A 13,193-nucleotide genomic window follows, 5' to 3' on the forward strand; every position below is an offset into this window, starting at 1 on the left:
TGCTAGCAACACTTAGCTGAGTGCTAAAGCATGCTGTTGTCATCATGAAACAGGAAGTTGTTGTAACTAAAGCATACAATGTCCAATCTGCCTCAAAATTCACAGGTTTGATAAGTGCCCTGGCCTGAAGACATCTATAAGCCAAAATTTTGTTATAGTCATATTGCCAACAGCTGGTAGCAGGAAGAGTGGCAAACACAAACGAATGACGTAGTCCTCCTATATTTATATACTTAAATACATATTGCCCACTGTGCTCTGTTTTCCTAAAACATCATTGCTTGCAGCTTTAACTATTATTGTAATGGTATGTACTTTGAGACATGAGGTAATTTAACATCGTCTCTCGTCTCGTGGTGCTTTGCAGACTCTGCTGTGTGCATTCATATGTTTTAAAGGAGGTGTTCCTTCGGAGAGTGCTTGCTATTGCTAACCTCTCCAAAATTGCCTACCCTATCTTTGACAACATAAATACTCATCTGTCCCCCACATTAAGCTATCAAATAGCTTTGAAGGACTTGGAATAGAGTTTTCAAAAACTTTTATGTTGCTTACTTTACAATATGCTTTTGCATTTTGTGGAGCTTAATGGTAACAACCATGAATACAGACAGTATTGGATTTGGATCGGTCCTGTCTGACCGAAACTGATCCGCCAAAAATTGAAGTAATGGAGGAGATACCAATACTGAACTTTAGATCGTTGCATCCCTGCTTGGAATAACTAACTGCAAGTGTGCACCTTACTACATGTACTGTGCTAAACTAACTGGGACTTGTCACAGAACTTACATATTATTGCTCTTTTGTTGGTTCAACTGCTTCTATTGTTTTGAATTGTAAGTCACTTTGGACAAAAGTGTCTGCTAAATGATTAAATGTAAATTTGTATGTAAATTATTGACCTGGGAATATTTTCTAACTCTTCTTTGCAAAAACATTTCAGATCTGCTAAATTGTGAGGGCATCTCCTGGGTTCTACATTTTAATTCTTTCTTTGTTGAAGCCATTCTTTTGTTGATTTTGATGTGTTTTGGATCATTCATGTTGAAAGGTGAAGGTTATTTTCATTTTAAACTTTCTCCACATGTAAATGACTTCTGACTTAAAGGTTGGTTCACCCAAAATCTTCCATATCTTGGAATTCTTTTGTAGCCCTCAACTGAGTGATACCTTTCTACAGAGATCCCACAATAAGCTCTTTGTGTCTAGGGTGTCGCGATATACTGGTATTGATGATAACCATGATATTCAAAACATGAAAGATCGATATTGTTTTAAGGGTGTGACTATAATGGTTTTGCCGATAACAGTAATATTTAAAAGCAATAGTACATCAAAGATAATATGACACGTAAATAATCCAGCGCCGGTACATGGTTGACATCCCAAAGTGCAATAGGCAGTGATGTGAATAACGTTACTAACGGTGTTACTTTTTTCAGTAACGAGTAATCAAACAAATTACTTTTTCTCCCGTTACAACGCTGTTACCGTTACTGGCAAAAAAAAATGCTGCGTTACTATAATTGAGCTCACTGAAGCGGTTTTCATCTGAGTAGGCTCTCTCTTAGCCATAGGACCTGCAAAGTTTTTTTCTCTGGTGTGTGTTGGGGTTAGTCATGCTCAAATATAATTTTAAACTGATAATAATGCTCGATGCTCTGTGTGTGTCTATGAGCATGCGAGCTGAGCGCGAGCTCAAACCAGAATACCAGAATATGTCACATGCTGGATTGAAAAAATGGGAAATAAGTTGTTCTAGTCGACTAGTAGTTATTAATTTAAGCCATTAGTTGACTAATCACATTTATATTAATTATTTTTTTTAAATACTGGAGAGAATAAACCATAATAATGAGGGTTTATGTAATACACTCAATCGCATGCATAAAGCTTGCCATAAAGAACCGGCAAAAGTAATGATTATGAATGTGACCAAAATAGCAAGGAGACATTTTAATTGTTTATTAATAAAGTAATGTTTTCTGAATCAATGTCGGCTGCAAAGATGAAGTTGACATTGCTGACTCTCATCATCTCTTCATAGTAGACGCGCCTAGAGAGAGAATGTACATTTCATCCGGATTAGGCTTAATCAGAGTAGCCTATTTCTTTTCGTTTTTAGATATTTCAAGCTTTCTATAGATATATTTCTCATGTCCGCTAGGCAAGCGGCCGCTGAGTTTCAGTTCTGTAGCCTGTAAGACGCGCTCCAGTTCACGCGCCAGTGATCGTGCCCGCGCCTGCCATGACTCTGCTATATTTGCTTCTTATTTATTAAATCCAGGTAATTGATTGATGAAACATTGATTAAAATTAAGATACAATTTTTACAAAACGAAATTCACTTTAAAGAGAGGCTTTCTATAAAACAAAACTTAATGAAGTGGTCAAAATCGTGTCTGACCCACTCCATGTCTCCCGATCTATTGCGCATCTTATGATCCATCTTACTCATGCTGTTCACTTTTCATAATCAGGTAAATGAATTTAAAACACAACATAGGACTATTTAAACATAAATATGAAACTACATTTTCTTTAATGGCTACCAACACGTATAGTACAGTACAGAGAAATTTCATGTCGTGAGGAAGAGAGGATCATGAGTCACGAGTCGGATCAAGAATAATTTATTCTTAGATATATTTAATATTGGGGGCATCCAAGTTATTTGACATATTTAAATTTTTAAAGTAACGCAATAATTACTTTCCCTGGTAATTAGTTACTTTTATAATGATGTAACTCAGTTACTAACTCCGTTACTATTTGTGAGAAGTAACTAGTAACTATAACTAATTACTTTTTTAAAGTAACGTGCCCAACACTGACAATAGGTGGCAATATTGAAACTTATCGCTGCTATCTGTCATAAAGCAGAAGACACAGCGTGTGCAGCTACTACAAAATCATGTCATCTGATAAGACAGAGGAGAGTCTCTACCCACACTCCAGAATAGTAAGCTCGTCAGTATGACTAGTTAGACACCGCAGTCTGCAGGACTTTCCAACAGTGAGCGCAAAAGGGGTATTGCCATCAACCTGTTCACCCATCTCAATGTACATCATCCTGTGGATTTCGCCACTATAGCCTACAGAGAGTAAGTTGCAGTTATTTTGCATCAGGAAATGTTACATTAACCTGTTAACTGCTGACACCTTTCTGTGTTTTGTTATATTTACATCCAGGGCCTAAAACTAACTTTTTGCCACGCTTGTCAATGGGCGGTAACTATTTTTTACCAGCCATGAAACAAAAACAGGCAGTTATGACACCAGTGTTTTTAGTACTAGTGAAAATGCACAATCCTCTATTCAAATTTCAATGCCACAGCTAAAACTACTAGCATAAATATAATTTTAATAGCCTACATTTTTAATGACAAGTAAACAGTCAGTAATAAAATGAGAACAAATAATCACATTATGATCAATAGCACAAATAAATACAATGCAACAAAGATACAAATTAAATATAAAGTGCTTTTCATGCAGGTCTAACAGTAGTTTTTAGGTACAGAAATATAATAAAGTAGGCTAATCAAATAAATAATACATAATACTGCATAGTCTTCATATTCTTCTTTGTGGTTTGGTTAACATTAAAAATGCAGGCAGCAGCAGGATTATTAGGATGCTGTCACTTTTACACCGAATGTACGCACGGATAATGCATTTTCTTTCTTTACTGAAGACATATTCGACTGTTTACTAGGATACTCGCCAGGACAGACATTTTTTTTTTTTTACATCATTTTGTGTGGATTTGTCCGTTCAAGCACAGGAAGGCATTAAAGAGAGCTCAACTTAAGTGTTTGCACGCTGTCTGCAACGCGCTTTTCAGGGCGCGCCCTTTCGCGTGTTCTAGTGCTTGAATATTTACAGTGGAAAGGCTTAAGCTTTCCTGATGATGCAGCACTGACTGTCAGCTGTACAGTGTCATTCACATTTGTGCTCTCACAACACTGCATTGTTAGAATTCTGTTACCAGCCATCTGGCGAATGACACAGTTTCAGATACTCGCCAACAGTATTGGGGAATGTTATTTATAAAAGTAGCCATATCAGTTCACATTAGGAAGTTATTTCAATCACTAGACTGATGCTATAATGTGATTTTGGAGTAAAATATGCTGTTATTCTCATAAATTGTATTTTGACACTGTGCTAAGCTAAAAAAGGTTAGCATTTTAGTCTTCTCTAAATGAAATCACATAGTATGGTCTTAAAAATGTTCCATAAATCTCTGATTTATTTGAAAATGTGCCTTTTGTCATATATCGTTGAAAAGGTTTCAACTAGCAGAATACAAAAAACATATTTGTTTCAGTTTGTGACCAAACTATGGCAAGTATTTGTATGAAAAGTTGCAGTGCATAAAAGTGCAGTAAACGGTATACAAATGAGACTATTGCGCCATGTTTTGTTTTGTAACTTCACAAAACATTAGTAATCAAAATCAGAGACCTTTATTGCCAATTATTGGAATTTGTCTTGCCGACAGAAGCTTCCAGTGCAGAAGAAAGTACAGACATAGTGCAGACGATAATAGGAATTACACAGTAGAGATGAAATATAAAAACAATATAAGAAAACAAACATTTAAATAATGCAATATAATACAGTTGTAGAAAACTAGAGAGAGAAATAATTGTTTTAATGAATGTACAGATATGTTATTTACAAGTGTACAGTTTATGTAATTTACAAATGTGCAATTTTTAGATGTTATGCACAAATGCACAGTTGTTGTAGACCGTCTATATTATGTAAGTTTTTAATTGTTCAGGCTGAATATAGCCTGCAAGAAAAAACTGTTCTTTTGCCTGGCTGTTCTAGTCCTTCTCAAAGAGAAGGTGGGCTGGATGTGTGGGGTCTAGAGTGATTAGCAATTCTTAGATCTTAGCCCCTTTTCTCACTCTGGAGGTGTAAAGATCTTGGAGGTTGAGCAGACTATTAAACCATAGTAAATCATAGATCTTTATTTAGAACAGGTTGCCCACTCCCAACATAACATGATGCATAGATCTTAAAAAAAATTATCTTGGTGTGTCATGACATGCTGCTTGGCTAAAGATATAGGATTTCCAGGATCCGAAGAAGTGTTTTCCAGCATCACTTGAAAATTCAACCAATGGAAACGTGATCTCTGGTATTGTGGGTAGAGACAATGTGTAAAGACCAATTGGACACTGTTTTACAGCTGGAACATGATTGGATTGGAATGATTGCTCAGATTGACAGGTCTTGATTTACCATGCACCATAGAATAAGAGCACAAAGCTGAGACAGAGCTGGAAGATCATCACTCCTCAACCAGGATCTTATTACTTGTTACTTAATTTATGTAATTTTACTTGAATCACTTGTTTGGAGAGGTTTTTGGACTTTTGATAAGGCTACTATGGTTTAACATGGCATAACTTTTGATTGCTTTGAGATATCAACACAAAACAGATGCAGATGCAGCTGACATGCTGTGAACAAGCCCAGGATGGTTGCCGCAGTTCTTCGATGCTCACCCACCATTGCCTCAAAAAATCTTGTGGAAAACACTATGGGCCCTATAATACACCTGGCGCAATGCGACGCAAGGCGCAGCGCAAGTGTGTTTGCTAGTTTGCGTCCGGCGCCGTTCGCGTTTTCCCTTTCAGCGCCACGTCCTTAAATTAGTAAATGCATTTGCACCAGTTAGTGCGCCCATGGGCGTGCTGGTCTAAAAAAGAGGTGTGTTCAGCCGCATTGCCGGCGCATTGCTATTTTAAGGAGCTGAAAATAGACTGCGCCATAGACCAACTCAAACCTGGTCTAAAGTCTAAAGCCAATGGCGCAATATTTTTTTGTTAGAGCGCGTTGGTAGAAACTGCGCCTCTGGGCGCGTCGACTTTGCTTATTACACACAGGGATGCGCATCACACAAACATGCCAAATATTAAAAACAAAAGGATTACAGTGTAAAAGAATATTATTGTGTAGGCTACATAAATATAAAAATGTAACTTCGTTTACCTTCTAACTAAACGTTTAACTTCGCGCACGAGCAGATCGGTTTCTTCGCTTGAAAAGCGTTCAGCTTTTCCGCCAACAAATTCCACCATGTAAATAGCAATCCGTCATGGCGCGAGCGCATCTTGCTCTTAAAGGGAATGGGAGATGACACTCTGATTGGTTTATTGAACGTTACACCCATTACTCATTAAGAGAATAGGGACAACCCATTTCAAAAATGCGCCCCGGCGCACGGACCGTTTTTCCGTCGTTAAAATAGCAAAAGTGGATTTGGACACGCCCTGAGTGCACCTGCGCCGTGCGCTTTACACTCTGCGTTTAGATCGTTAAAATAGGGCCCTTAATTTGCTTCAACCACCCTTATTTGAAATATGCAGATGGAATGTAAAATGCAGAATGTTAGTTTTTATATTAAATAATTATATGAGGGCAGGATATAATAATCAAGTGATAGTGTAATATCTTTTTGCAGGAATGTGCAATAATTTCCATTTGAGAGATTGTACAGAAAAGCTGAAGGTGTTGTTTAAATATTGATGTGATATCTCCCACAGGATGCGCTAAAGTTTATGCACCATGGGAAAAGACGCAAACTTACGACTGGTGACATTGACCATGCTCTTAAACTAAAAAACGTGGAGGTAAGAAAACTGAAATGAAGTGAGAGTTGTTTGTTTTCTCTGTCTAACTCATGCTTTTGTGAACCACAACATTCATTACCTTTCACAAATTATTTTTCCTATGTATAGCAACTTTTTCTTTAATTTTTCTTGTCTCCTTTAGCCACTGTATGGATTCCAGTCTCAAGAGTTCATCCCGTTTCGCTTTGCAAGTGGAGGCGGCAGAGAATTGCACTTTTATGAAGAAAAGGAAGTGGATCTTAGTGACATCATCAACACGCCCCTCCCTCGAGTTCCTCTTGATGTTTCACTCAAAGGTAATTAACAAACATTTCTCATATGAAACCAAATTATTTGCTATTTAGATGCAAACTCTATACCAAACATAGTGAGTTGCTTATTTTAAATAGCATTACAGACACTGTCCTGTCTCAAAAGCTGTTCCAGAAGGAACACAGCATAATTTTTCTTGCCTTTTAGAATACCTTGTTTTTGCTAAATAGCATCAAATATTTCCTTCCCAAAATGCATTGTAAGTGATCTCAGTAAAAAAAAGTGTTCAAGATGGAAAAATAAACTTTTTATAGTGTTGAAAATCTAATTAATAAAATACACTATTTTGGCCATTATTTTTTGTGCTGTTTACTTTGTTTTTTACAAGTGTTTATAATGAGCATTGAGCACTTGTGGAGTCAAGTCTCCAATGTGCTTTGTGCTATTTGAGTGCAAAGAAGAAAATAGCCTGTCGTCTCTGTCTTTCAGCTCACTGGTTAAGCATTGATGGTGTCCAGCCTGCAATACCGGAGAACCCACCTCCAGGTAAGAGTTTTCTGGCTTTTTCTTTCATTCGCATTACCTTGGTATCAAATAAGGGAATATGTTTGGATTATTATACTGCAATAAAGCTCATATTCAAATCATACTATTACTGTAGTACAGTGGAGCAAAAAAGTATTTATTCAGCCACCAATTGTGCAAGTTCTCCCACTTAAAAAGATGAGAGAGGCCTGTAATTTTCATCATAGGTACATTTCAACTATGAGAGACAAAATGAGAAAAAAAAATCCAGAAAATCACAATGTCTGATTTTTAAAGAATTTATTTGCAAATTATGGTGGAAAATAAGTATTTGGTCACCTACAAAAAAGCAAGATTTCTGGCTCTTACAGACCTGTAACTTCTTCTTTAAGAGGCTCCTCTGTCCTCCACTCGATACCTGTATTAATGGCATCTGTTTTAACTCGTTATCAGTACAAAAGACACCTGTCCACAACCTCAAACAGTCAGACTCCAAACTCCACTATGGCCAAGACCAAAGAGCTCTCAAAGGACACCAGAAACAAAATTGTAGACCTGCACCAGGCTTGGAAGACTGAATCTGCAATAGGTAAGCAGCTTGGTGTGAAGAAATCAACTGTTGGAGCAATTATTCGAAAATGGAAGACATACACGTTCACTAACAATCTCCCCCAATCTGGGGCTCCACGCAAGATCTCACCCCGTGGGTTCAAAATGATCACAAGAACAGTGAGCAAAAATCCCAGAACCACACGGGGGGACCTAGTGAATGACCTGCAGAGAGCTGGGACCAAAGTAACAAAGGCTACCATCAGTAACACACTACGCCGCCAGGGACTCAAATCCTGCAGTGCCAGACGTGTCCCCCTACTTAAGCCAATACATGTCCGGGCCCGTCTGAAGTTTGCTAGAGAGCATTTGGATGATCCAGAAGAGGATTGGGAGAATGTCTTATGGTCAGATGAAACCAAAATAGAACTTTTTGGTAAAAACTCAACTTGTCGTGTTTGGAGGAGAAAGAATGCTGAGTTGCATCCAAAGAACACTATACCTACTGTGAAGCATGGGGGTGGAAACATCATGCTTTGGGGCTGTTTTTCTGCAAAGGGACCAGGATGACTGATCCGTGTAAAGGAAAGAATGAATGGGGCCATGTATCGTGAGATTTTGAGTGAAAACCTCCTTCCATCAGCAAGGGCATTGAAGATGAAACGTGGCTGGGTCTTTCAGCACGACAATGATTCCAAACACACCGCCCGGGCAACGAAGGAGTGGCTTCGTAAGAAGCATTTCCAGGTCCTGGAGTGGCCTAGCCAGTCTCCAGATCTCAACCCCATAGAAAATCTTTGGAGGGAGTTGAAAATCCTTGTTGCCCAGTGACAGCCCCAAAACATCACTGCTCTAGAGGAGATTTGCATGGAGGAATGGGCCAAACTACCAGCAACAGTGTGTAAAAACCTTGTTGACCTCTGTCATTGCCAACAAAGGGTATATAACAAAGTATTGAGATGAACTTTTGTTATTGACCAAATACTTCTTTTCCACCATAATTTACAAATAAATTCTTTAAAAATCAGACAATGTGATTTTCTTGATTTTTTTTTTTTTTTCTTCTCATTTTGTCTCTCATAGTTGAAATGTACCCATGATGAAAATTACAGGCCTCTCTCATCTTTTTAAGTAGGAGAACTTGCACAATTGGTGGCTGACTAAATACTTTTTTTCCCCACTGTATATACAGTGCTTAACAAATTTATTAGACCACCAACCAATGTAAGGTTTGTGCCACAGCCGCCCTAAACTTAATTTCCTGATAATTTACTCACCCCCTTGTCATCCAAGATGTTTGTCTTTTTTTCTTCAGTCAAAAATAACTTATTTTTTGAGGAAAACATTCCAGGATTTTTACAGGCTTTTTACATGATCCCAGCCAAGGAATAAGGGTCTTATCTAATGAAAAGATCGTTCATTTTCTAAAAATAAAAAAAAAAAAAATTGTGTACTTTTTAACCACAAATGCTCGTCTTGCACTAGCTCTGCGATGAAGCATAATCACGTTGGAAAGGTCATGCGTGACGTAGACGGAAGTAGCGCGGTAGGGCAAAAAACTCTCATCCCATTTTCTCCTCCAACTTCAAAATCATCCGACATTGCTGTTTTACCTTTTTTTTTAAATGCCATTTGACTTGTGCTGGTTTCACACCGCAAGCATTTGCGACGCATAATTTTTTTTGCCGTGCATGTTAACCAATGGGTGCATTCACACCGGGAGCAGGAACAGCGCTCCGTCAAGCAGGAGCGTCGCATGAGCAGCAGTGAAGTGGGTCTATTTTTGCTGTGCTGCTGATGCTCAATTAAAGTGAAAGCACACTTTTGATGGACAAAATAAAAATGATTTCACACAAAAAGTTCTCAAAAAGCACAGAATAAGCATGTGTGTTTTAACAAGAATTGGAGTATGTTAGAAAAGAAAATTAAGAATAAAAAATATTTATAGAAGATTTACCCATTTAGACTTGTTTTTAATTATTCAGTTTGGGTGAAAGTATGGTGTATTATAATAAACTAAAGTAAACTAGCCAGAAAATATATAAACATTATTTTAGTTATTATACAGACAGGTGTATAGGCTCTAGCACTACCCAAATTAAACCCGAGTTTGCAAGTCTTGAGTGCTTTTTTTTTTTTTGATGTCTTGTGAATGTGGACAAGTCCACTATATGGAGAAAAATCCTGGAATGTTTTCCTCAAAAACCTTAATTTCTTTTCGGCTGAAGAAAGAAAGACATGAATATGACATTGGGGTGAGTAAATTATCAGAAAATGTTAATTCTGAAGTGAACTAATCCTTTAATTACTCACCCTCATGTCGTTCCACACCTGTAAGACCTTCGTTCATCTTTGGAACTCAAATGAAAATATTTTTGATGAAATCCGATGGCTCAGTGAGGCCTGACAGCAATGCCACCGAACTTCTGAAGATCCAGAAAGGTACTCAAAACATATTCAGAACAGTTCATGCGAGTACAGTGGTTCAACCTTAAAGTCGTCATGAAATCAAAATGAACCCTATTTACTTTGTTAGCTTATATTACTAGTCTTGTGCTGGATAATTAATCCATGCAAGTTAATGCACTGAAAAAAAATTGTTTTTCATGATAATCTTTAATCAAAATCTGAAAAGTTACTTCCGGTCTAGAATGCTATTCCTTCTCAGATGACATCAGTTTGACTGCTTGGGTTGAAAACGCTTAAACCACTCCCCTCCAACCGTTAGTCTGCTATGAGCAAGAGATGGAGAGGAGGAGCACTAAAGTAAAACCCTGCCCTCTTTTCAATATTCCGTTTCACTTGGAAATACATCACAACACTGAATAAAAGTCATTTGCGACTTCCGGTTCACAGGGACTTTAATATTAGAAAGTGACTAGAATATTTTTTTGTTTGGCAAAAAAACAAAATAATGACTTTTCAACAATATCTAGTGATGGCCGATTTCAAAACACTGCTTTGAATCTTTTGTTTCGAATCAGTGATTTAGAGCACCAAAGTCATGTAATTTCAGCATTTTAGCAGTTTGACACACAAATCACTGAATCACTGAAAGAAGTTTGTGGCATTGCTGTCTATGCAGGCCTCACTGAGCTATTGAATTTCATCAGAAATATCTTAATTTTTGTTCCGAAGATGAACAAAGGTCTTACGGGTGTTGAATGACATGAGGGTGAATAATAAATGATATCATTTTTGGGTGAACTAACCCTTTAAAAAAAAAAAAAAAGTAGACAGTATATACCACACAAGTATGTAGCAGTTCACTAGTATCCCATTTCTAGCCTATTACATTAAAAATACATTAAATAATTTTGTGATTTATTTATCCGTACCCCTTTTCTCCATCTCACTCAGCCCCTAAAGAGCAGCAGAAGGCAGAGTCTACAGAGCCGCTTAAAGCTGTCAAACCTGGACAGGAAGAGGAAGGCTCTATCCAGTCTAAGAGTCAGGGTGCAACCTCTGCTGAAGTCAAAGGTCAGAAAATAGTTCAGTTTAAAAGGTACAGTTGCAATCAAATTTATTGAACCCCCCTGACCTGCAAGACATTCAGTTGGTTCAAATTGTATGAAAACACTTCAAGTAAAGCATAAGTAAACCATCATAGAAAGATTATAATACACATTTGAGTGATTGTGAGAACATAAGGTTGAGTTACTGAGTTAAATTAAAAAAAAAAAAAAATGTGTTAAATATGGCTATAAACATCCATATACAAAATTATTCAACCCCCCAAAATGTAATTTTGTAGAGAATCATTTACTCATTATAACCCTAAATAAACATTGTTTATAAGTGCTTACAAATTTCTGACATATGTCTACTGAAATATTAGGCAATTAGGAATATATGTGCAAAAGATTCCAGCTCACTGATATCCTTTGGTTTCCATGATGCCACTGCTTTTTTTCAAATCTCACCAAAGATTTTCAAGGGAATTTAAATCTGGAGACTGAGCAGACCACTTAAGAACATTCCAAGAACCAAGCTTAGGTAGATTTGGATGTATACTTCGGATCATTGTCCTGCTGGAAAGTCCAGTGTTCCAGTAAAGCTACAGTTTACATACTGAATCATCACAAACTTTGCCAAAATATCCTGATACTTCAAAGAATCCATTATGTTGGTCACATGGTCAAAATTTTCACTTCCTGCAGCAGGAAAGCACCCTCATAACAAGACATACCCACCTCCACGTTTGACCCTAAGGATGGTGTTCTTCTGTCATAAGCCATGCCTTTTTGTGCCATACATACTGCTGATTCATGGGTATAGAAAGTTCCCGATTGGTCTCATCACTCCATTAAACATTCTTCCAGAACTCCCACATGCCTTTCCTATTTCCTTTTAGCAAATTCAAGCCAGCCTTTATGTTCTCTTGTTCAATAGTGTCGTTTGTCGAGGTTTACAAACATTAAGTCAGTGCATGTTTAGTGTTTTTACACTCTTAAAAAATAAAGGTTCCAAATGGAGGTTTTCACAGTGATGCCATAGAAGAACCATCTTTGGTTCCCCAAAGAACCTTTCAGTGAACAGTTATTAAAAGCACAATTTTTTTTTTAACACAACAACTTTTTTTTTTAACTGTGTTAAATTCTTACATGTCAGTGTGTTAGTTTTGGGACAGCACTTGTTGTGTTAATCTTGCAGTGTGTCCACACCAGATGCAAACGGCAGGACGTGACAAAAGCATTAAAATAAGTGATGCTGTCTACACTAGAGCCTGACCGATATTATCGGCCGATATGAGCTAATTGCATTTAAATCGGCATCTGCGTTTATAACGGCCGATGAAACATGAGAAACAGAGTCTCATGCTTCACTCATGTTATGAGTGTTGCATAGTTTGCCCACCAGAGGGAGCTCTGCAACTCCCCAGTTGACAACAGCGCCAGAAATCCACTACAGAAGAAAGCTATCAGCCGAGCCACAGAGATGTACTCTTTTGATGGTGAGTCTGTCGTTCGTCATGTGAAATCAGTGGCGTACGGGACACCCCCGCAGCCCCCGCGGTGCGTGGTGGCCCCCACCCTATGATGGGCCCCGTCGCAGATTCACCTATTTAGGCTAGACTACTTTATAGCCTTTTTTTAGAACTGAACTCAATTGACTAAAGATAAAAATAAAGCATCCAACTGAAGCCCAAAAATACAAGCAGAAGATCATAGAAACTAGTGCTAAATTACCACAAAAGGGGGAAAATTCACT

General features: G+C 37.7%; 1 protein-coding gene across 5 annotated transcripts in view; it reads left to right on the forward strand.

The window, feature by feature from the left end:
* Positions 1-13,193, forward strand: part of taf6 (TAF6 RNA polymerase II, TATA box binding protein (TBP)-associated factor) — a 71,220-nt gene that overhangs the window by 14,096 nt on the left and 43,931 nt on the right. For all 5 annotated transcript variants that reach the window (XM_067407806.1, XM_067407804.1, XM_067407803.1 and 2 more), the window contains exons 3-6: positions 6,570-6,656; positions 6,799-6,952; positions 7,398-7,454; positions 11,343-11,462. In XM_067407806.1, coding sequence (XP_067263907.1) covers positions 6,570-6,656; positions 6,799-6,952; positions 7,398-7,454; positions 11,343-11,462 — 418 coding nt within the window. The remainder of the gene's footprint in view (positions 1-6,569; positions 6,657-6,798; positions 6,953-7,397; positions 7,455-11,342; positions 11,463-13,193) is intronic.

The sequence above is a fragment of the Chanodichthys erythropterus genome, chromosome 13 (assembly GCF_024489055.1).
Source record: "Chanodichthys erythropterus isolate Z2021 chromosome 13, ASM2448905v1, whole genome shotgun sequence".
NCBI classification, from domain to species: domain Eukaryota; kingdom Metazoa; phylum Chordata; class Actinopteri; order Cypriniformes; family Xenocyprididae; genus Chanodichthys; species Chanodichthys erythropterus.